This window comes from Anser cygnoides, chromosome 11 (assembly GCF_040182565.1).
Source record: "Anser cygnoides isolate HZ-2024a breed goose chromosome 11, Taihu_goose_T2T_genome, whole genome shotgun sequence".
Taxonomy (NCBI): Eukaryota; Metazoa; Chordata; class Aves; order Anseriformes; family Anatidae; genus Anser; species Anser cygnoides.
The window spans coordinates 9,063,135-9,088,394 of NC_089883.1; the positions used below are offsets into that span (position 1 = coordinate 9,063,135).

At 43.3% G+C, this 25,260-nt stretch overlaps 1 protein-coding gene across 1 annotated transcript in view; it reads left to right on the top strand.

Moving 5' to 3' along the window:
- Positions 1-5,107: 5,107 nt before the first annotated feature.
- Positions 5,108-25,260, top strand: part of ABHD17C (abhydrolase domain containing 17C, depalmitoylase) — a 33,015-nt gene continuing 12,862 nt past the window's right edge. The window contains exon 1 of the mRNA XM_013192754.3: positions 5,108-6,208. Coding sequence (XP_013048208.2) covers positions 5,676-6,208 — 533 coding nt within the window. The 5' untranslated portion in view covers positions 5,108-5,675. The remainder of the gene's footprint in view (positions 6,209-25,260) is intronic.

Consider the following 25,260-nt stretch of genomic DNA (forward strand, 5'->3'; position numbering starts at 1 on the left):
GCCAGGACCAGCTCAAGCCACCCGCTGGGGAAGCTGCTGTGTTGTACTGCCAAGGGGGGATGAACAGGCACGGCCCCAGTGCCTGCTTTGTTTATGGCAGCATCTTGGAAAGCAACACAGTGTGCTGCTGCCAACAGGGAGCCTGATCTCTGTGGGTGGAGGATCCGTCGCATCCCGGGAGTTGCAGTTACTGCCCTGACTCTCCCTTCCTCCCAGCAGTGGCAAGAGGAGCAAGCCCAGCCCTTGGAGTTCACGGTCTGGCTCTCCTTCCCTGCTCCATCCCTTCCCTTCCCTCTCCTCTCCTCTTCCTCTGCAGTGGTGCTTTAGCACTAACCTGGCAGTGCTCTGCTGGGGGCAGCAACAGTAAATTTTCCTACCCAAGAAACCTGCAACTGCCTCTGTATTTCTGAAGAGCTGCTCTAAATTAGAGTTATCCACATTTGTTATTACTCTTCCTTAATTTTACAGGTCACTTTGACCTCTTTTTGACGTCATTGACAAGGCTTTCTCAGTGTGTCCTCATAACAATTTTTCTTCTCCTCAGTAGCACAAAAGTGATGTATGTCTCCAGTAAGCTCTTGATGCCACCATCTGTTGGCCAGGCACTGGCTTTTTCAAACGCACATCTTCCCACTCCATCTGCTTCAATTGTGCTTGTGAGAGTCCTCTTCCATCCCCAAAGCAAATTCATTTTTCTCCTTCAAATCCTTCCTTCACACCTCTGCCAAGAAGCTGCAAAGAAGTTGCCTGTGACTTGGCTGATGAGAACGCAGCTGAGCATGCTGATTAACAGCATTTCTTTATTTCCCCTGCCCCTCAGTTTGGTAGCCTCCAGTGTGATCTTTTGCCTTATGCTTCAGCTGGGGAGACATTGCCTTTCAGCCTTGCTACTGCTTTAACAGATTCTGGAAAAGATCTACAATACACAGATACTAACTTATATAAACAGTAGGAAATAATACTTGCACTCTTCATGGAGTATTTGTCCAGGAAATCAGCAGAAATGCATTGAGGAGCTTCCTAGTCTGAGTTTGGAGTTTGCAGCTGGCCATTCAATAAGATGATGGTTGCAGGCATGCAGGTATTAGATGTGGACTATTTATGCAGCTGAAACAGTCCCACAGTTGGCAGGCAGCAGCAGGAAGCCAGGCATGGTTAATGTTTAAGATACGTAATCTTCAGTGCGCTGCTGCCAGGTGTCTTATTTGGCTTCAGCCTCGCTGTCTCTGCCTATTCTTTTGTCTATCTGGTGTTCAGGAAAAGGAAGCGGGATGTGAAGTGCTCTGCCCTTGTAACAGGAATGGTGAGGCTGCAGGACACGGTGGAAATAATCAAGGCACGATGAACCGCTATGTGTTCCCTTTGTTTTATTCACCCTTTTGGTAGCTATTTGAAGATTTCCCCTGCTCATCTGAGGCGCCTTGCCATGTCCATCACTGCTTAGTTAATGGCTGATGGTAAAAGTCTCACAGATATTTATTTTTCGATGGGTTACTTCCCATCTCTTAGTGGGCTTGACAATTTGTTTATTATTAAATGCTTGCATATTCTACCCTTGCAGGCCATCTATTAGCATTTAGTGAAGAAGCAGGGTACTACACTGAGTCTTGGTGTCATGTCAGTTACAAGGCACAGCAGTAGGGACATCTTTATTTACAGATCATTAAAAAGATGAGTTCTGCGGTAACAGGCAGAAATAGTTGTTTTTCTTGAGCTTTTTCACAGTATTTGGTCAAGTGAAAACTATGCAGACGCCTGCTGGCTGCAAAATGAAACGGAGAAGAAAGAGCAGAGGGAAGTATGGGGTTGAGGGAAAAGAGAGAGGACCCGAGAGAGACTGCTGGCCTGAAGCAGTAGTATCAAGGGGAACACGTGAAGGAAAGGTCCAAAATGCTCATTCTTCAAGTAGCAGTTTCAGATGTTGACCATGAGAAATGCTGGCACACTTCATGTCTGTTGCTTTTCTGTGTCCACCATAACAGAGTACCTGGACATAATGGCACAGAAAGCAGTACAGCACCTCTGTGCGTCCTGGAAACATTCTCGTCCCAGGGAGAGTGTCAGAGCCTTAGCAGAAGAGGTGGCTGAAGGAAGGAGGGAGAAACCAGTGAGGAACCAAAGCATCCCAGGACGATGGTGATGGAAGCAGCCAGTGTGAATGTCTGGTGGGCTACGGTAATTAGGAAGCTCTGAGACTTGTCTAAAATGTTAAGAGAACAAACCAAGCTCTGGGCAGTGCTAGGGGAGTGTGTGAAAGATGCGCGAAGCCACCTGTGCCCAACTTTCACAGTTGGCCCTTCAGCCTCTGCCCGGCAAGGTGCTCTACAACCCCACAGCACCACCTGGGACCTTGGAAGGTTTGAGGCGTGGCTGCCACTGAAGCGCCATACAAATGGATGGATAAAAATCCTCTTAATTTTCATTCTTTTAAGCACTCGTGCACTGCAGGTCTCTTGACAGCTCAGGATGAAGAATACACACTAAATGAGTGCTAATTTTTAAGTCCTGACTAATTTACTTTCTTGAGCTACAAACTTATTGCACTGTGTTTTCAGCTTGCCACGTTGGCTTCAGTATTCAGGAACTGATTTTTTCTTACTTCTCCATCCTTCTCATCTAGCATGATTTGCTTTTGCGTCACTCCCTCTTGATCCTTTCTTCATTTTGTCCTCCAAGACTTTGGCAAATGTTAGCTTTCTTGAGGAGGCACCCACAGTGCAGGAACTATTCTGTTGTATGACAGATGGACAGATCTAAGAGCATAGGAAGAGAACACTGAAGAAATTCCAATAACTAGTGAGGTCTGCACAGCCTAGTTCACTCAAGGAGCAAATTTCTTGACACTTCCCCTTGGATTCCAAGAGGACGTTTTAATCTTACTATTACAAACATGAATGAAGGAAGGACCAGGGTGGAGCCTGGGAAACATTGTCCTTTAATTGTCTACTCTTTGGAGTAGCAATCTACTTATGATATAACAGCCTTTGCTGTCTGGCTCTGGGCGAGTCATACTCTCTTTGAGAGGGTTCTGAGAAATGTTACTTTCAGTAGGTCGTACATGCCCAAATTCCAGCTCTTATCTTGGTTTCAGCGTGTGTGCAGTGAGAGGGACACGTAGCGGCAGCACTAAACAGGCTCTTCTCAGATCTCATCAGCTAAATTACTTCTCTGGGCATATCCAGGTTTTTCTCAGGGCTGTCTCAGTCTTCCAGCAGAATATCAATAGTGCCTCTCATAACAGCGTAGGTGGAGTTTGAGGCCGTTTGTGTTCTCCCGGGAATTTTGCAGGGTTCCTCATTTATATATTCTGTATTTTCTTTATCCAGATTGTTCTGTCACACTCTGCTGAGGAGGGGTCACTTCCATCATTTCATCAGATGTCCACTGGTCTGTATGCAGGGCATGTTGGCTCCGTCTCTGCCACCTGAAAGAACCCATCTCACAACGTCAGCAGGTAGGATGTGCTTCAGGACCCAGCCAGACCTCTAGGCCTCTCACCCTCCCAAGCAAGACGTGCACGGGACACGGGTTGAAAAAATGGATGTTCTCTGTCCTCTGGAGGAAACGGGCTGTCTGTGCCAGAGGCCAGGCTTTCAGGCTGTTTGGAGATACACAACTGTCACCTTTGCCCCTAACAGGCACCACAGACACAATTATGGCTGACTGAAGTTAGTTGTTTTTTAAGAATCCCATTGTCAGCAAAACTAAAGATTGATGTTGATGGGGATTGGTCTTACTTTTGACATTCCAAAGACAAAGGAATACCACACATGATTGACTCTTCTGTATACATTTTTTGAAATAACTTTCTTAGACTTGACAAACGTTAGTACCAGAAGAGAATTTAGTCTGAGGTTTGTCACTAATGAAATGACCTCAGCTCAATGTTGAGTTTTTGAAACTTTGTTCCTCATAGGAACAGGGAAATAACAGGGAAATAATTTCCCAAATCAGGGAAATAACGCGTTAAGAGAGAGCACCATCAAGATGTGAGTGCACATGGCAGGAATTAAGTCAGGGTGGTGGTTGGATGTACATGAATACATGAATTACGTACTAAGTACGGGTATCATTTTCCTTATATTTTCACGTGGGCAGCTAATGCTACCGTACAGGGTGTCTTTTTTTTTTTTTTCCAGCAAGTACATGGTGGTGGCTAATTAAAGGGCTTACTTATAACCCTTGTTAGTAAAAGAACATTAACACAAATACATCCATTTGACTTTCATCCAGTCCATGTTGTTCTCCAGAACAGTGTGTTGAGACACATTTCCCTGACCAGCGATGGGTTTTGTCATTTGCCATAAATGTTTTGGTAATTTATTCAACGCGTTGTTTGGGATGTGGGATATTAGCCTATTTTTCCACCGAAATCAGGCTTATGCAGTTGCCTGCGTGTCTTATCAACTCTCTGTGGCCCCTCTTGAAGCTCTTGACCAAGTTTGGCCACATCTAACAAAGACAGGAGGCCTCTAAAGCTTTGCGCTCTGGGACATTTGGCACGCTCGGCAGTGCTCTGAAGGCTACCAGCCGAGGGGCAGCTTCGTTCGCATTCCTGTGCGACACCACGACCGATTTTCTAGGACAGAGACTCAAGGCCACAGGCTGCCCAGACACCGGGGGGCCCGTAATGCCCCGGTGTGCGGGAGGCACACGGCCCGTTCCTCAGGGCGGCCGGAGCCGGGAGGCCCGAGGGGACCCCGCGCCCCGCCGCCCCTCAGGGCCGCCGCGAAATGGCCCCCGCACCCCGCCCGCCCCTCAGCCGCTGCCCCCAGCCCCTCCGCGCATGCGCGCGCGGTGGGCGCCCGGCGAGGGTGACAGAAGGGGGGGGGGGCGCTCCCTCTGCACGTGACCGATGCCGCGGCGCGGAAGGGGGGGGGCTGCCTTAAAGGGCCAGTCCTCCCGCTCCCCGCTCGGGCCGCCGCGCCCCGGCCGTGCTTAGGGGCCGCCGCTCCCCTCCTCTCCCTCCGGGCCCCTCCCCTCGCCGCGCACCTGCCGGGCTCCCCCCGGCGCAGGGCCTAGGGGGCGGCCGCGAGCCGCGGCGGGCGGCGCCGCGTGGGCAGGGCCCGGCCCCCGCCTCGGCCCCGCCGGCACCTGCGGCGGGCGGCCCCGCGCCGCGCCCGTAACCCGGAAGCGGTGCGGAGCGGGGAGGGGGGGGGCGGCGGGGAGCGGCGCCGGGACATGGCCGCCGCCGGCATGGCCTTGAGGAGCGCGGCGACGCGCGGCTGAGCCCCCGCCTCGCCGGCTCCTTCCTCCTGCTCCTCCTCGTCCTCGTCCTCCGGGGGCCGCCGCTCGGCTCGGCCGGCCCGGGGTTGACCTTCCCGCCGAGGGGGGCGGTGTGGGGGGGGGGCTGCGGCCGGCGCCGCGTTAGTTGGCTGCGCGGGGTCGGGGTGGTTTAGCGCTATTTTTTTTTTTTTTTCCCAATTTTTATTTTTTTAGGGGCTGGTCGTGCACACGTTTCGTGCGCTTTTTATTTTTTTTTTTAAGCGCCTTTTCCGGCCCCGAAGAGCCCCCCCCCCCCCCCCCCCCCCCAGGCTGTTTGCCTTCTGGGAGGGCCGCAGGGAGGAAGGTGCGCGGGTTGGGCCGGGGCAGGGCCGCGGGCTGCTGCCCGGCACAGCTCCGTGGTGGGGGTTTTCTTATTTATTTATTTTTTTTTTCCTCCTCCGGCGTCTCTGATGCCAGAACAAGGCCCCAGAATGAACGGTTTCTCTCTGGGCGAGCTCTGCTGGCTCTTCTGCTGCCCGCCTTGCCCCAGCCGCATCGCTGCCAAGCTGGCCTTCCTGCCCCCGGAGCCCACCTACACCGTGCTGCAGCCCGAGCAGCAGCAGGAGGCCGGGGCGGCCGCCGGGGCAGGGACCCCGACAGGCTCGGGCACCTGCAGCCTGCACCTGAGCGAGCGGGCGGACTGGCAGTACTCGCAGCGGGAACTGGATGCCGTGGAAGTCTTCTTCTCCCGCACGGCCCGGGATAACAGGCTGGGCTGCATGTTCGTACGGTGTGCCCCCACCGGCCGGTACACGCTGCTCTTCTCGCACGGTAACGCCGTGGACCTGGGCCAGATGTGCAGCTTCTACATTGGCCTCGGCTCCCGCATCAACTGCAACGTCTTCTCTTACGACTACTCTGGCTACGGGGTGAGCACCGGCAAGCCCTCTGAGAAAAACCTGTACGCAGACATTGATGCAGCCTGGCAGGCCCTCAGGACAAGGTAAATGGGTGTTGGGGACAAGGTTTTTCTGTCTCTCTCCTTAGTCCGAAGAAGTCCGGCGTGTGCCCAGTTAACCTGCTGAGAGGTGGAGGGGAAGGGCCTGGAGATGGTGTGAGTAGCGTTGATGGTCGGCAGACGTTCCAAGGTGTGACTTGCTGGGTGGCTTCGTTTGTCAGAAGGATGCACGAGCCTTCATACATGGGCTTTTTCTAGATTTAGGGATTGAGTCAGCCATGTTATATATTAGCCATTATTTTGCCATTGTGAATCTCCATCTTGGGCAGGAGATACCGCACTGGTTGCAGATTGAGCTTGCAGGACAAAAAACCTTTTGTCCAAGATTTGCGTTGGTATAAATCTTTCCCACCACTTGCTACGCTTAGAGGTAACGCTGCTGAGGCCAAGCTTTGACTGAATTTGGCAATGACCTAGGCTCGTGCTTACCAGGAAACTGCAGGCACTCTGTGGTGCGTCTGGGGTTTCATGCAAGCTCGTGCGACACACGTCTTCTTCTTCTGGCAACCAAGCGACTGTTATCAAGTTGGGGAGGGTAGCGAGGTGGAAGGAAAAGAGTGTTGACAGGTGGAAGTAGAGCTGGGGATTCTGCCAGGCGGAGATGCCGAAGGAGGTGGCATCCAGAGGCATGGAGCAGCAAGGAGAAGACTGGCAAGGCGGCGTGGCTGGTAGGAACACGGAGCCCAGGGCTTCCAGGAAATCCTGAGCAGAGCTGCTGCCCCAGGCGCCTTGCTGCAGCTGCCCAACATCCCTGGGCCTCTTGCTTTTGGCCACGGAAGCCACGAGTGACTTTTGTTGTTGTATAAGTGGTTCTTAAAGCAGGACCTTTCCTCGTGAAAGAGGGAGCTTTAAAAAGCTTAAATTGTTGCAGTAGAGCAAGAGACAAGAACGATGGACGTTTCTTGTTCTTGTCTCTGTGGCTGTGTAGATGAACTTGGCTTATGAGAATTGAGTATTTAATGTCTATCTAGGGGATACGTGCCAGCTTCAAAAATAGTGACAGGAGTTGTTTCTAATTTAGATAATTGGCTTTTCAAGAATCTGGGGATTGGTCAGTTGTGGAGTCCAAATGGCTTCTGACATTGGTCTGCCCAAGTCAGGTTAAGATCATGGGGGAAAGTTACCCTTTCGTAGCATGTGGTGGGTAAGCCAGATTCTAGGACTCCTTAAAATAAATAAAATAAATACAAGTGTTTCTTGAGTATAAGTAATGTTTTGATTGAAAGAAATAACTTTGATATGCTGTACGCAGAATAATTAAAGGCCACTATACTGCGTGTGGCTGATGTAAATAAGCTTTAAGGGAGGAAACTGCTTTGAATAAGCCGAGCCTAGTTAATGCTCGTCATTTAGTAGCTGTGTTTTCTCTCCGTTTCACTATTTAGTTGACGATATTTTTTCATGAAAGCCTTTTATAGCTCTGGAGAAGTGTGTTCACGTAAGGTTGGTAGTGCTCACATCTTGACAGGCATTTAGTAGGTGTTTAAGATCAACGTGGATCCAGAAGCAAGGCGTTCCTTCACTCAAGCCTACCAAGAAGCCTGAACTAGAAGGCGATGCGAGCAGGTGCCCTGCTTGCCCTGAAAGGATTGGCTCCTTCTATTGAAGTGTGACTGGAGGAAGTTTGTAATTTTGTATTCGAGTCCTTTCTGTGGTTTATACAAGATCTAGGTTCTGTTCTTCCTTAAATTGAGGGGTTGAAATTTGCTGACTCTTCCTCTGCTTATGCTTGTAAATCCCAGATCATAGTGCTGTGCTGGGAGTGCTGCTAGGGTGGTTGTGTTACCGTTGGTTAGATTTTTGGCAGCCAAAGGAAATAGTATTTTAGGTGTCCAGTAAAGGAATAGGTTAGTGTAAAATGTAAGTATTGAAAAAAAAAAAAATCCATACTGTCCTCTCAGGTGACTTTCAGCTTGTACGGAAACCATCATCTTCCTGCTTATAAATCTCTAAGCAGTAATATGAACTTTAAAAGACTGATAATTTTTTAACCCCATTTAATAAGTTCAGACGTCTAAGAGAAATATTCTGCTGTAAAAATACAAGTCTGTCTTTTGAGGTAAAATGTCATACTGTGCGTGCCGTTTCTGCTGCAGCAGTTAATTAGTAGCTTCCAAGAGTTTGTGTGTGGTTTCGTTCTTAATGCAAATTTCTAGCGTTTGGCCTGGAGTCATGTGGTAGTGAACTGTAACGCGTAGTTAGAAGTGAAGCCTTAAAATAGGAGAGGTTCGCTATGCCATAGAAAGCGTTTAGTCATCTGTGCTAAGGTCTGTGCAAAGCTGTCGCCCTTCTGAATCCACCAGGCGTTCCACCTGGCAGCAGAAAGGAATCAGTAAAATGTTGGAGGTGTTGGATTCCCTTTTTTTTCATGTTGTGCCTGCAAAGTACAACTGTTATTTAGCAAATATTAATTTATCAGTTTGTTTTGAATGTTGTGCTGAGTAGAATTTACACTACACTTGGACAAAACAGATCGCTGCTGAGTTTTAGGATGATGATGAACCGACTGTGGCTGCAAACGTGCCTGGAAATTTTGACGATTTTTGAAGGTACTGACGTGAGGATCTTGCTATCACACACACAGCTGGATATCAGACCTTCTATAACAAATGATTGTAAAACAGTTGATGAAAAGTAGTATCACCGAGGTTTATGTTCAGTTCAATTTTCGACCTTTCTTTGCAGAATCAACGTCAACTACTTGCCATTCTTTTAGTCATTGTAGAGAGTAACTTCCTTTCCTTACTGTTAGTCAAATGAGTACTAACTACAGAGTTTTAATGTTAAATGTCTTTCAGCCTAGGTAAGATGTCCTATAATTTTATCCCCTTGAAAATTTTTTTTGATGTTCTTTCCAATGTCTAACTGTATTTATTTATTCCCTCCTGATAAGCAAATTTCCATCTAGTACCTAATATTTCTCAATAGATCTTCAATCTTCATTGCTTCAGATGACATTTTTGAGTGCTACGTTTGGGCAGGCAGGTGCGCGTCTGCTTTGTTTCTTGAAGGGAAGGAAGCTGCGTTGTCCTGCTTTCTGGCAGGGCCTGGAGGGCTCCAAGGTGTTGGTTTTATCGGGGTGTGATTGACTCCCCCTAATACCTGATTGACATAGTAGAGCATTTGAACAGAATGACTTGTTTCCCCCCTCTGTCTCCCTGAATTACACGTGGGAAGACCGAGCTTTCTAACACTTTTACATGAAGACAACGTATGGTATTTAAAATGGGATACGCACTCAGGGTTTGTGTACTGTGCTCAAGCACAAAGCTGTGACTGCTCTGTTGGTTGCATGCTCTTCGTAATAAAATCAATTCGTATGTTCTCTAAAAACTTGGGGAGGGTTTGAGAAAGGCTTTAAAATCCTGGTTAAATGAAAGAAGGCACTGCTGCTGCAGTCTCCAGTTCTGTGCTAGAGTATCCAAGAGAACCTGTTAGTGTAGCACGTCTTCTGGATGTTGCAAGATGGCAAAGAAAACATAGCTAATAAATTGGTTAGAAGAGCTATTCTTGTTGCGTTTAACAAAATACTGCTTGATAGTCTTTCGTTGTGCACAGTACAAACTATTCTAATACCTTCTATTTCCATTTTAGCTTTTCATAAATGATAGATTTTATTGAGATGTTTAAATATTTCATTTTCAGAACAGGTACATCTAAGTTTGCCTTTCAGTCCATAGAGGAGCATTGGTTCGCTTCTGGTTTTGGTTAGGCTTCAACAGAAATCTGTCTTTGCCACGATGGAAGGAATTGAATTATGAAACGCAAGGGCTTTTGACAAACGAACGGCAGATAGTTTAGAATATTTAATTATTTTAGAAACTTTTCCCTCAAATTTAGTGTGAAAAAATGAACGACCATCATTATATGAATATTTTTATTGCAGTGCTGATTATCTGTCACTCCTTATTGCTGTTTCCTTTGCAGGAATTGGTGGAAAAGTGTTACAGCTTTCGTTTAAGCAAAATTAGGAAACACCTAATGGGATTAGACTGGAGCGATAACTAATCTTCTGAGGTTGTGTCAGTGTAGTTAGTCTCCATTTGCTGAAGTGGCTGAAGCTTTCTAGGTGAATAATAGTTTCAGGTTTTTTCCCTGATTTATTAAGATAGTTGTTTTTTCCTTTAATTTTTTTTTCTGCAACAGTCTTGTTTCATTAGTGCTGTGTGTGACCTGGCATGATTTCTCCGGATTGAATATTTTGGCATTCAGGTTCAACCTAAAGATTTTCATTCTACGTACTCCCTTGAAGCCCCTCCTAAAGATCTGGCCTTAGTCCTTCCTTTCCACTCAGTGTTTCCGGAAGCATTTAATTGAAGAATTTGTAATATGTACATTTGGTGGAATTGGGAGGACAGAAGTCATCGTTTATTACAAAGAGATGTGAAACATTCAACACCTTCCCAAAATGTTTTATACTAGGAATAAATTTCCTCAGTGTATACACCACTGGAAAAAAAATAATAAGGATATGATAGATTAACTTCTGTTACTTTGAATATAAATTTTCCAAGGAGATCTTTGCATCGCCTTTCTATCACTGAAAGCAGGCATACCAGCATATTTTTTCATAAAACAGGTATATTATTTTAGTGAACACATTGAGGTTTTGATATGAAATCAGCAACATTAATTCTTGAGATGGCCAAGGGCCATGGTTGGCTGAGCTCAGGAATAACAGGGTTCCACCATGCTTCCCTGTTCGTGGTGCATCAGCTGGTAGGCAGTTCTAAATCACACCTAGGTTGCAGATAATTTGCATGTTGACCTTCACCCTACATGATATTAACCTAGACTTCCTTGTATTGCCTCTTACTGCAGTTGTTTGTGGCTAATAATTTTCATAATATATATAATAATATAGCTGTTCTCCCAACCAGCTGTAGCCTACGTGTGCTCTCCTGGTTCCTTGAGCATGTCAACAGCGGAGCTTCGTACATCCAGCCATGGGTTTAGATCCGGGACTTTGTCGTTGACTGTAATAGGTTATTTCCCACTTCCAGCTTTTTACTAACGTTGGTAAGGTGTCTGCAAAGAATTATTTAATGTGCGCGTACTACTTTTTAAGGAGGCTGTTTTCTGAAGTTTAATGTATTCTACCCGCTGTGGTTAGTACTTCAAGAAAAACTGCACACAACTTGTCTCAAAAATAGAAGCACACGAAATAGTCCCCTGTTGTTGTCTGTGTAATGAGCAGAGATGAATTCAGATGATGTCCCAGGGACAAATACCGACAACTGTTTAAAAACAGGTGCTCTGATGTTCAAAGTTACTCAAAATGTTTATCGAGCTTTCGTGTCACATTACACAGATTAGTCACTGCAGTAGAAGAAAGTACTGTTGTTAAATATTTTCCTACTTCTGTCGGGACCGTAAGATCAAAAAGCATATTTAAAAAAAAATATATATATATTCTTGGCAGTGAAAAATCTTTTTGCAACCAGTGTGTTTGGGAAGAAAACTAAGCTGCCAAAGAGCCTTTGGGTAATGATATTTGTCATCCTGAAATCCAGCCGCTGGAACGGGAGAGGTTAGTTTCCCTTGCCACATGGAGGTTGTAGGGCCCGGTTCTCTGCATCGTCAGAGCATGGAACATAGGGGTTTCTAGAGAGCCGTACTGTTAAATCCTGCACGCTGAAATAACAAACGACTCTTGTCTGTTTTTATTCCTGCTCAGCTGCCTGAAGTCTTTTGAGAAAGAAGGACAAGCCTTTTCCCTTTCTCGCTCTGGCCAGAGAAGTGTGTTCCCTCTCAAGACTGAGCTGGAGGCTGTTACAGGGTGGCCACTTGAGCTGTGCATGTTCTGGTAGCATGTGGGTTTGTTCGGTGTGCTCCTAATGGGAGGATGAGCTGGATTTTGTTCTGAAGCCAGAGTCAATCTCTGCTGCTTCACAACCTCAAACAAAAAAAAAAAACCTCCAAAATTCAACCCTTTGGTTGTCCGTATTTGCTTGTCCTTTACTACTCTTTTACTTCGGAGTGTTTCCCTGAGTTTCCAGTGGCTCACTGTTTGTAAGTGAAAAGAACAAGGGAAAAAAAGTAGTAACACTGTCCAGGATTGTAGATACCTGGGGATAGAGGTGGAGAAACATCTTAAGCTGCAGGAGCGGGTTATCTGCCAGCAACTGGTTTTGTGGAGAAAACTGGCTTCTTGAGCAAACGGATATTTGTGTTTCCATACAAAGAAAACAGGTGAGGTTTTTCTGGGGGGTTTTCTATTTTCTAATTCTATGCTGCTTCCTCATGTGGAAGTGCACTAGTATAAAGGAAATGCCAAGCAATTAGCCATTTAGAGCCTAAATAGTGTAGCATATGTCTGGATTTCTTGTTTGGTTTTAAGATGACATTTGCATGGTGGAGAGAGTAATGTGGTTATGGCAACTTTTACCTTTAAACCCTGTCCCAAATATTTTTAAGGGAAATAGGAAATTAATTCCTCAGTTGCGTTCTATGTTGGCTTTAAAGACAACAGCCTCAAAATTATGTAGCACTAATAAATTCATTGGACAAGTAACATTGCTATTTTTTTCCCTAAAGCCGGTAATAAATTTAATGAATAACTAACACTCCCTTCTGCCCTCCTTCTCAAAAATAAATCAATTACAGGGCTGCGTTGGAAGCATTTGAAATGAGTCATAAAATAAGCTACGCATATGTTGAAACTAACGTGCTCCTGCACATACCAGGTTTGCTTCGCCAATTAGCCCCTAAAAAGGGCAGAATTCTTTCTCTGTTGATTAACTTTAGGAGATCGTTTCGGTTGCCACTGCACTTAAGAGAAATTAAAGGCACTTATCCATGTGCAAGGTGAGGGGCTCCTTGCATTTTCTTGAACCTAGAAAAGGCACATCTTGATGGTTTTTGAGCTGTTGTGGCTATTGATTGTTTCTTCATGTTAATTTGGGCCTATATTGACTGTTTATACTGACCTGAAGGAGAAATAGTTAAAGGTTATTTTGTCTAACTTAAACTCAGTTTTGCTAGGGGCTAAAACACAATAAATAGGGGGATAAACCTTTTGCCTCTGTAGGAATCAGCAGATAGCAGATAATGGAGGTAACAGGGACTGGTATTTGCGAACAAGCCATTTCAGTGACCCAGTCGCTCCTACTCCATCTTGCTGCTATGCTTGCCAATTTTTAGAGGAACAGCATATACCAGTCCTGCATGCTCAGCCCAACATCTGATGATGAAGCTGAATTTTGTTCCTGCTGTCAAACTGAGTGTTTCGTTGGGGTGTGTGGGAGCTGTTTGTTTGTTTTTCTTCCCAGTGCTGCCTGTTGTGTGAGCAATGGAAGCGTGTGGTTGCAAACCCAGGAAACTCCCTCTGAACACAGAGGACTAAAGATGCTCTTAATAGAAGACTAGAAGACTTCTGATAGAAGGGGATGAATAATACATGCTGTCAGCTTAAGGACTTTGGAATAAGGAATGCAAAGATGTTCCTGAGGCTGGTTTGAGGAAAAATTAGTTATTGTGGCATGCTTGTGCATGAAGCTACGCTACCTGCAAACTCAGGAAGATGCACATTTAGGCCAGATGCATAATGAGCGTTATACAGGCATTATGTATATCTGTACCTTTATTCCATATCTTTTTTTAACCACCATGTTAGTTTTACAGACCATAGCTTCTCCTGTACTGGCATTAAACATCGTGGTTGGATTTGCTGACCATGAAACCACATCATGCATAGGCAGAACATTGTGCTGAACAGCAGGATTCGGCTCCGTTCCCACCCGCCTTCCCTCCCTTGTCTCGTGTGTCTTGATGAGTGCTTGCATATCTATGGGAAAATCCCTACAATCATGAAATAAATGTGTAACCTTTTTCCTTAAAAAGGGAAATTTTCATGTGGGTTCATAAATGAAAAATGATGGCGATGTGGAAGATGAGGTTGTAAGTTAGTACGTTTGCCTCAGAGTGCAGAGGGAAACATTTAAACTTAGTGTAATCTCAGAGCATTGCATCTGGTTTTTGCGTGGCCTGTTTCTTAAAAAACTTGAGTTGTGCTTGTCTGAAAGTAATATTTATTGGTACAGTCTGTTGAAATTATTTCTAGGCACGTCTTTCAAGATGTAAATGCGTTTTTAAATGTTAATTTGAAATTAATGGTTGGTTTACACAGTTTTGGGTATGCTTTTAGGAAGTTCTGTTGTTCAGCCTTCTTTGAAAATCCTGCTTACATATAAAAATGTTACTTTAACAACTTTGACTCTTGCGAGCCTTGTTTATCAGGCAAGGCATGCTGCTGAAGCGAGCTGTGTACATCAGTGCCTGGCAAGGAACCCTTCTCAGGGCTTGCGGTGTCAGCTAGTAGTTCTCTGACCTTTTCTTGTACAGGACGCTACAAAACTTCTTAGGATCCCAGTACGTTAGAACAGTTAAATCTAACTTTATGACATCGTGTGTCTACTTCTTGGCATGTACTGCAAATCAATGGATATGAAGCCATGAATAATGGGACCCAAAAAATCTGAACTTTTGGAGACCAACTTCAACACGTTTCTCAGGAAAGCCTGCTTTATATATGGCTTGAAGTGTTTCTCTTTCAGCAAGAGGGTTGTTTAGAAAAGGCTTTGCTCAGACTGTAAAATCTTTCTGGGCACTCTTCACTGCTGACTTGTGAAGCTTGTCAAGTTTTTCTTTGGATGTTCTATGAGAACTTGAAAAATGGTGTTGAATATCAGCAAAGCAGCAAAAATGACTATATATTCTTTCCAGTGTAAGATAAGCTGAGATAAGGTTCAGATAATTTAATCATTATTCCATGAATCTTAAGCATTATTTATAATAAGTTAAAAGGGAAGGTCTGCTGTTGTGGGGGGTCATTTGTCTCAACTATTGCACTATGCAATAAATTGCAAGTCTTACAATAAGCGAAACAAAGTGAAAGCCAACAACAATATGGGGCTAAACTTCTGTTAAGCGTTTTGCATTTGTGGTATACAAAACCAGCTGCACTTTAAAGGAATTCCTTAGTAGTTCACTTGCCTTTTTAAATGTTGGACTGGCTTGTTTGTACAGATCTTAATCTTTGTCCCATCTCTGTATCATCTTCCCCAACAAGTGATGAGTTCTTGTAGGATGAACGCATGACAGCCTGGGGAAAGCGGCATCTTTCAAGAAAATGGTCTTGGTTTTGAAGCATGTCCTCCAGGGGCAAATTTAGAAAACTCTTCTCCAACATGCTGTTAGTTCTTCCTAGCTTCATTTCTCTTAAAAGTATGTGTATGTTCTGGTGGGTGTGGTTTTTTTTTTTTTTAATTGAAATAGCTAATTCAATATAGTATTTATTTTGGAGGTGTTCCCTGGACAATTCTCTACCTTGAGGCAGTTGTTCAAGAGCCAGTCCGTCTTCTACTACCTCTAAGTCTCGGATGGATCTAAACTTACCTGTTGAGTTGTAGTATACATTTTTTTCACAATATTTTGTTGTTGTTGTTCCCTACTGTAAAAGTTACTATATTTTTCTAATGAAGTATGCCTGTAATGTGTCTTAATGCTGCAGAAAATTATAGTGCTTCAGTGCTTAACCAACTGTAAAAGCACTACGTTGTAGGAAGAGGTGGGGTGGTGTTTCAAATAGCTTTACAATTTTTACGGATACCAGTTTATGAACATGTAACCTTTGCCTCGGGCTGGTTAATAATTACACTGACTTAACATATGTTACAGGCATCTGGTTTTGATGCAAGAGGCACCCTTTTAGAAGTCAGTACAGCAGTTTAAGATATGTGGTGTTTGACCCAATGCCTGACCAGCATGGCTGAAAAGTTTTGACTTCTGAATCTCTGCCAGCTTCCAAACTCTTGCTTCTCTGATGAAGTAACCCTCTACGCTCTCTGTTGAGCTCTTGCTAATTATTCATGTAATGTTATATTCGTTTTTAAAGCCTCCTGTGCATAAAACTAGTACAATTAGTCCTATATCCTGTTTTATAAAATTTGTACTAAAAACTAATCTGATTACATATGAACTGTTATCTCTGAAGTAATACAGGCACAAATTTATTTGCCTTTCAAATAAAGGAATCACTTTGATTTGCGTTGTCTTTAACAAAGAACAAAGATTCCTGTAGGTTCAAAGAACAGACTGTACTTGAAAATAACTTGTCTGAATTTTGGCGTAAAAGATAAGATCGTTGTAAATTCTCAATATTGATCCAGTTTTGTCCAGAGTGAGAGGGTCGCAAAGTGTCCTTGGTCTACTGAATTCTTTCCTAGCCTTTTATTTTATTGAGACTGAGCAAGCTGGTGCCAAACACGCCACCCGTCCAAACTGGATGCCCTTCTGTCAAAGCACATCTAAGATTGGTGGTCCATTTTGTATAGAGCTCTGAATAGACACTATTGATACAAATAAGAATGGGCATCTTCTGATTATTTCAGGAAATTATCCTCTCCATCCAAAATCCACTTCAATAGTGATCGTAATGAGGGACACTAAACCTGAGGATCTTGTGTGTTTCTTATCTGGATGCAGTTTGAAAGTTGTTGCATTTCACAACAGGAAAATCTAAGCCAAAGCTGATAGTCTTTGATTATTATAATTAGTCTCTTTGGTTGGACATGGTTTTGTTTTTTTGTTTTTTTTTTTTAATCCAAAGTGAGTGTTAATTTGGAAAAAGGGAAGCAATGTTAGTTTAAACTTAGCTTGCTCTGTTACTGGCATTTTGAAGGGGAGAGGATTTAGCAAGCATTGCTTGTCATTTGTTAGCCTCCTCTGCCTTCCACTGCTCCCAGTGCTTCTGGGCAATATTCTGATGTGAACTGTCTCTTCTGCCCTACACTGTAGAATTGGTCAAGAATAAGTCTGGTCAAACCTAGTCTTCAAATATTCTTTTTAAATTCTCATGAAATATTTCAGTTTTGCCTCTGCATTGAAAACTTCGTGGTACTAGGAGAAAGGGAAGCACTGTTCATTTGAAAAGTGTAACCGTGTGGAGAGCTAAATATGCAGAGTGTATACTGGGAGGACAACCCAGCAGCAGCTTGTAACTACAAGTGTGTGTGTCATGAAATGGTGAACTACAGAAAACCTACACAGACACAATATTACTAACCAAATGGCTGTTTGGCTAAAGTAGACGTGAATACACCCACTCTTCTAAACATTACACTGTTATCTGTTATTTCAAAAATAGAAACTCCAACAGCGCACGACATAGCAATAAACCGTGCTAGGCAATTGCTGGTGTGGCACCTACTGGAATTGCTGGCATTTTTTCCTGCATACCCACTTGTTCTCAGGTGGTGCTGCAACTAAGCAGGGAACCTGATTTGTTTACCAGAATGGCGTCACAGATACAGAGGCAAATAGGACACTAAAAAACATCGTAGTCCAGGAAGCTACTTCTCCTCTCTCCCTCTTTTTTATTTTTTTTTATGTTTTATTTATTTATTTTTATTTCCTAAGATGCATCACCAGGTCAGTATCTACCTTTAGCATCAGCTGGAGTAATGCACTTAAGTGATTGCATTAACAGATGTCCTTGATCCACTGCTAGGTACTTCTGCTGCTTGTGGAGTGGCTGTCTGATAACTGATAAGCGTCCTTTTCTTGCTAGTCAACCTCCTCCTTGAAAAAATCTTTCACAGACAGAGCACAAAAACAATTGGCCCTGTTAACTAGAGAGAATGCTGGCAGAAAACAAAATACCCAACCATGCTGTTTGAATATTGTAAAAGCATCTTGATCTGTACAGTTTGGTCAAAATGCCTTTTACTCCGTAGAAGCCCAGATGATGCCAAATAAGAGCTGCTTAAGCTGAGCAAGTGTTTGTGACCTAGTTCCAGGGCTGTTTTCTGATGCGAGTTCAGGAAAGTTATGAGAAAATTAGTACTTTTCTCAATCTCTAGAAGTACTGATCCCGTTTCTTAGACTAATATTAGTTACTATAAAATAGGTAAAATGCAGTGATGTGTAATGTTTTTGCATTCAGTTAAATGCAGACATCTGTTTATGTAATGAATTGCTGGGTTTGTGCTCTGTTGTCAAGTTCCTGGAGAGCACAGCACCGATTTCATGACTGCTTCAACCAAACACGCAGGGAATGCTGAGTCCATGCTAAATTGTTCAAAATTCCAAGCAGTGGCTCCTGGACAAAATGGGAGGAGGGATCTAGCCCCTGGGTCTGTGATGATAAAGGCTTTGGCTAGGAAATTTGATTTTAAGCTCTGAACCTAGTTATCTGCGATCTGCTGTTTTGGAACATCTGGTGCTGTTAATCCTGGTGATTGCTGTATATTTTTTTAATCATCTTAGCTTTATATTGACTGTTACTGGGGTCTGAACATTGAATGCGCTAAAAGTTCATTAAAGGTATGTGCACAAGAGGAAAAATAAGTGTAAAATTATGCAAGTCTAAATATTGGTTGAAAAACATATGGATTCTGGGGAGCAACAGGTCTTTAAGCCTGGTAGAGTCAAGTCAGCCCGTCTTTGGGTGACGAGAATGGAAGAACTTGAGGATGCTTTGGAATCGTTTCCAGCTTCCCATTTATATAGTACTTTAATGTAAACTACGGGAGGCCCTTGCTTTTTTCTTCTTCCCACCCCTGTATCTGTTAATACACTTCCTCTTGAAGATTAGTTAAGAAGCTACCCGTAGTTGATACGAGAAGGAGGTTTTTTGTAGTATAAGAACATTGATCTATATCATCAACATGAAATGAATGCTTAAGATCCATTTATGTGTAAAGGCACTTCCTAAGCTTCTGTTAGTATCCTTTTTTTAACCTCCTTAGTGCTTTTTTCCATTGGAATAGGTCTATATCGTCTGCCCTGAAATGAGATTTTGAACGCCACAGCAAAAAAGTAGAAACGAACTGATGCCTTACTTCAAAAATGGAGTGCCAAAAATGGTGAGAAACAAAGAACACTGAGATCTTCTTGTTTCTGAAAAGATGTTGGAAAAATATTTTCTTGTAATAGATTGGTTTCATGAAATGACTGTCTTCTTCCATTTGGTAGTTAGCACTCTTGTTATTTATTAGAATATTTAATAAATGTGGCTGAGAATGGATAACAGAGAAGGCAGGAGAGTGGTGTTTCTCTGTGAGGCTGTGAATATTCTCCACTTTGAAATCAAGTGCCTAAGCACATACAGATTTACACTGTAGTACAGCTCAGTGTCTGCAGCACGTACAAAACTGATCTGCTTTCTGCTCTTGGCTGGGGGTAGGGAAAAATAGAGGTTACAGTGTCATTTATCCAAGCAGGATTTGTTCCTGTTTGTGATTCGCAAGACGTGTCAGTGCAGAGGAAGTGCTGAATGTTTAGATTTTTAGATCAAAAGGAAGCATTGCTTTTCCTCTTTAAATCTGTGGAATTGGTTTCAGAGTATCTCAAAGAAACATGAAATATTTCCATAGAATTAAGAGTGCTGTCCAAGCAGGATGTGTGTTCTCCTGGAAAAATGGGCCATGACACTTCACTTAGCTTCTGCATTGAGCCCTTAAACGTTCATGAGATATTGCATATCTTTGAGAGAAGTCTAGTCTTATTTAATAACTTTGCTTGCCCTTCTGTAGTGCATGAGCATATTAATGTAAGTATGCAAGGGAAGGAGAAATGCTACTGCCAGCTGAGTCATCTTCATATAATGCTTGTCAATAAAATATTCATTTAAGAGGGACAGATGCGTCCATTTGCAGTCAGTTCTCTTTAGGAATCTTGGGCCAGTGCATAGGTACTGGTATTTTTTTTGTAGGACCTCTCTGCTGTTCTCATCCGCTTATCTCCCTTCCTGCCCTCTCCTCCCATTTCTGCCAGGGACTCTTAAATCACTACCAGAACTAAAACAATGCTTTGGGATAGGCAGAAACAATACATGCGGATCGTCTGCTCACATATTTGCAAGTCCTCATCCATCCCAGCTCCCCTGTAATCCTCTTGGGACTTCGGCTTTGGTGCTCTGCAGGAGAGACTGCATTCAGATTTCCGGGGATCTTTGAAGAACAGTGTGAAAATGGCTTTAACTTTGTCTGCTCTAATAGGATTTCAGATACAAGCACCTGCAGTTTGCTGAGGCTGTTCGACTTCTTTGTTTTCTTCTGTCAGCATTATGGAGATAATGGTTGAATCTATTTTGTCAGCTTGTTTTCTGGATATAATTACAGATGTCTGAGTGACTTAAGGAAAATACTGTATCAATGCCATGTGTTTAGTGGTTTGTAAGTTATATCAATTAACTGTAGCAAAGCTAGTCATTTAATGGGGTTGATCTTCTGTTTTTATCACCTGAAAGCATAAGGCTCTTTGTAAAACCTATAGATGAAATATCCTTTAGTCTGAAATGTAGGTATAATAAATAATTGTGAGAGAATGCAAGAGTACTGCAAGAATTAACAAAAAAAAAAAGGCACAAGAAAAAGCTAATTAGTTTCATTTTAATTCAGTGGCAGGACTAGCTACGTAAGTAGTTTTAGGACCCTATGCTATAGAAATCAGTTTTTGAGTGATCTGCTTTTATTTTTTCCCTATTTAGCCTTCCTAATATTAGTCTCCAAAGGATTAATTCCACCTTGGAAAGCCGTTTAATTGTTCTGGAGCATCTAGACAATTGCCTTCACAAGAGTTTGCATACACTTCTGTTTTAAGATCCTTATGTGGGGGATGCTTTTTCCATTAAGTCATAGTGTGTGTGTGTATAGCTGATCAGCTATGCGAACCTATGCTCACATTTAGGTGAGCTTTGCAGTTTGATTACAACGTAAGGTTAGTCTTGTTTCCTTGAGATGGATATACCTGATGAAGAGGGATCAGTTAAATCAGTGCTGCTGTGAAGTTTGTTTTTGCCGTCAGCTTTAACTAGTTTGCTTTCTAATTGTACTACATGATCTGTGTGCTGATTGTTAGACAGCAGGGAAAATTCTGTTTTTTGTTTGTTTGTTCCTTCCGAATTAAGACAGATGTATAACAGGGATACGTTTTGGGAAGAAATCTGTACGTGACCCTGCATGAGGACAGGATGCTCAGCTTATATTCCTGTACAGTAATGACTGTATTTCAGAAACTACAGCCTGGCACGTTCAAAGAAAACCGGTGCCTTTTTTTTTTTTGGCTTGGCTATTCTGGATTGCGTGCTTCAGCAATTCCTTGCTTTGAGAGCAGTTGAGCTGGTAAAAGGGTAGAAACGTCAGACACGGGTGGGGCAGGCAGCAGCTGGGGTCAAAAGCCACTGTACTGGTTCTCAGATAAGTAACCTCAGCTCATGAGTCAGAGGCTTAAGACTTGAATAGATGCAGCTCCTGGTAATTAGCGCTGCCGTAGGATGGCCTTAAACTATATTGCATGGTGTTATAGGTATGAGGAGGGGAGGGGAATGCAACAAAAGTGAATTCGGGGCCTTGTGTGGCCAAGAGTCGGGGGAAGAGCAGTGCTTGAGATTTGGTTGAGGTGACAGAGGTGCTCCAACAAACAGGTGGGGGTACTGAAAGAATAATACAGTGCTTCTGAACAAAACTGCTTTGGGAGCTGTTGGAGAGCAACGAGTTTGCTTCCCTCAGCTTGCAAACCCTCTGACTCCCCGCGCCGAGCCCCGGCCGGCGAGGAGTGTTGTGCGATGGGCTGCTGCAGCAGCCAGACTCGGGAGGGAGCCAGGATGGGATGCCTTGGCTCACTCTGAGCTTTCGGCCTCAGAAGAAGGCAAGGCTGTCCGGTTTGGAAGCAGCTGAACTGTAAGAAACAGTTAGGAAAGCACAGAACTTGTGGGACCGCAGGACCAGTGTTAATATTTGTACTCGTTTTTTTTTAATGTTTCCTTGGGAATCAGAGGAGACTTCTTCTCCAAGAGCAGTTTCTGTGTTAGTTGCCACATAACTTGGTTTACCTGAAATCCTTATATAAAAAAGATACTGTGTCTAGGTACATGGATATCATCTTTTTTTTTTCTTTTTCTAACAACAAGGAGTTGTTCTGCAACAGCCCTTATAGGATACAATTTTAGGGAGCATTTTACTGCATTGTTTCAGTCAGTTTTCAGCTTTTGAGTATTGCTGTATTATAAAACATACTGTATGCAGTATGTGGCTGAAATAATGCCATAGCAAGATAGAGATGAGAGAGAAGCTGGGGACGAGGATAATGAATTCCTCACTCCAGAAGATGCTATAGACTGACTTTCTCTGAGAAAGTAACAGAATTTTCTCTGCTGTATCAGGTTATTTAAATGTACCTCTGAGACTGGCTATATAGATTTTGCACACTGGTTACAGTAAAGAGTATATAATGGAACGTAGCTGGCTGAGATTTTGTGAATTATTCATGCTGTGGTCAATGGAGATAGTTTTTAGTGGCCAGTAAAGGTTCCCTGTCTTTGATAAATAAACTTAATACTTCTTTCTTGCACGTTTATTTGCTATGAAGCGTCTTAATTAAATGCAAAATACTTAGTTGAAGTAACTCTAACACTATTTTTAAACTAACTGGACTGAGAGATTGACTTTAGTATGCCATCTACCCATTCTGTCTTGTGACTAAATGGTGTAAATCGAGACTGCTGTTACAAAATAATTTGGGAGAAGCAAGAAACTTAAGTATAGTAGACAGTACATGTGTGTCTTCAGAACCTTTGCCTTGTGACACAGTGCTGGCTTCAGAGCTATAATTGATTTCTCAGGTTGTTAAAGCAAGGAAAAATACACCTGTATGTACGTGTTTAACTCTTATTTCAGTCGTTACTAGATACTGGTCTTTGTTTATGGTGGTTTTGATTGTATTTGCACCTGTGAGTAGGGAGATAAGATAAATGCCAAAACGGACAGTCTCAAAAATCATGAGTACTACGAGGGTGTCAAGGTGTGTCCCTTTTAACTAAGGCACAGGTTCAAGGAAGAATAAAACACATCTGTGTTCTAGTTCATGGGCTTCTTTAAGAAGCCAGAGGGTGATGCTTCATGCCTAAATACTGTTACCTCCTGCAAAGAAGGCTTTTCTTTTTAATTTTACAGTTACTTCTATACTGACCAGGTTTTTAGCCACTCTGCCCTCACCATGAGTAGTACACATGAGAGGTCGGTTGAAATCTTTGAAGTGTTTTGAAGTCACTCTTCAGTTGCAGGGCACTGTGGTCAGAAAGCTCTGTTAATTGTTGAAACTCATTTAAAAACACACGGCTGAGAAACAAGAAAACTGTCATAATACCACATGTAGCAGGCTTAGATTCCTGCCAGAGCTGTTGTTGTGCCTTTCTCTAGCAGTTTAGTAGGTTAGCTTTTTGTGTTACATAGAGTTACTGCTTCTCTTTTTGTTCTACGTGGAGTATGTGTATAATAATTTATTTTTTTTAAGTTAAAGCTATGTCGTGGTTTCCCTGTCAGCAGAAGACAACGTCACTGCGTGCCCTTGGAATCGCAGTAGTTTGTTCTTGACTTCCCAAGTTGCTGTTCTGTCTGCTCTCTTGACTAGTCAAGGTCTTTGTCAGTAGGCAAACGGAAGAAAAGAAACCATGGGACTTGACAGGAGAGTGATCCTTCCCTCTCATTGTATGAACGCACACTGGGATTGGAGCGTTATTATCTTACTGTCGTAAAACAGCGGAATGATAAAGGTAGAAGTTCAAATAAACGCTTGGCTCATTGTTCATGGTTTTTGGATGTTCTAGAAAAGCCTGGTTTTGATCATCAGTGGCCTTCTTGCTAACTTTCTCTCAATACCAAATGATTGTAGAGGTAAACTTACTCTGTTCTCTCACGTCAGTGTGCCCACTGCATGAGTTTCTGCTTAAATTTCAATGTATATTTACTGAAAACTCTATTTCCTCATATCTTAATTTTTTTTCCTCCAGATAACAACTTATCTCAGTCCTGCAGAAGCAACGGTTTCAAATCTGTGCCTTGTTCATACATAACAGCTAGTTCATGTGGAGACAAACAAGCATCCTAATGCAAATGGAACATGGAACACCAGTTCAGTATTCTAGGGTATTGGGGGGTGTTGTGTTATAAATACAATTGAGTTCTCAGTGCAAGAGAAAACAAAGGAGTTCTTACTTAGTAGGTCCTTAATAAATAAATAAATCAGCAAGCACAGAGTGCATATTTTCTGCCCATTCTGTCTTCTGTATCCCACTTTGCTACTGCTCAGCCAGCTTGGAGGAGACTTCTTCCAGAATCTGGATTTGCAGAAGTATTTCCCAGCTGATGAGGCACGCCACCAACTATTTTTCTCTCATTTATTTCTCTTTTGACTCTGTCTGAAAAACACTCAAAAAATTCAAGTGGATAGATGCAGTCTTACTGCCTTTGTTAAATGGTCTCTGCTGTGAGATCATGAACTATACACGGGCGTGAGGACAGAGCCTGATTTACGAGTAACAGCAGATGGGCTGCAGACAGGACCTGCTGCCTGCCAGGGCGCGGAGCTGTGGCTGGGCTGCCAGCAGGACAGTGGTAAGATGGTTCAAAAACGTGGTGCAAGACGAGCCTGTGGAAGTGCTGCCATGGTGTGGTATGAAATTCTCCAACCATACAGGTGGCAAAGGGGAAGAAGGAACATACTTGTGCTGGTGAAGCTGGAAGAAATGAGGGGAAGGTGTTTCCCACTTCAAAACATGACATCTTCAGGGGCCTGTGCTTAAGCCATATGAACACGAAGTAACTTACTGTATTTGGAAGTAAGAAAAAAAAGGCTTTTTTTTTTTTTAGAGGAACTGTTATCCTAAGGAATTTATTTCAAAATAGTGTATCAACCCCCACCCCGAAGCTACTCTGTGTAGAGCTTTATAAATTTGTTCGGTTTATGCCAAGCAGTAATCTGTACTTTTTTACAAAAAACATGTCAGTCTTGTCTTTAGTGGGAAACCCCACTGAGCACTGAAGTGCAGAAAATGGAGGTGAGCAGTCCTTAAGTGTACCATTCATTCCCAAGCCATGACTAATTATCTTTGACCTATTCCTGGTAGGTGGACAGTTGACCTGTTCTCGCAAACATTAAATCATGAAAATTCTGCTGTCTCTTTGGCAGTCAGTTACAGTGATCCTTCATATAAAAGGGGGGTGGGAGTGTGGGGGGAACTAACCTGAACCTCTTTG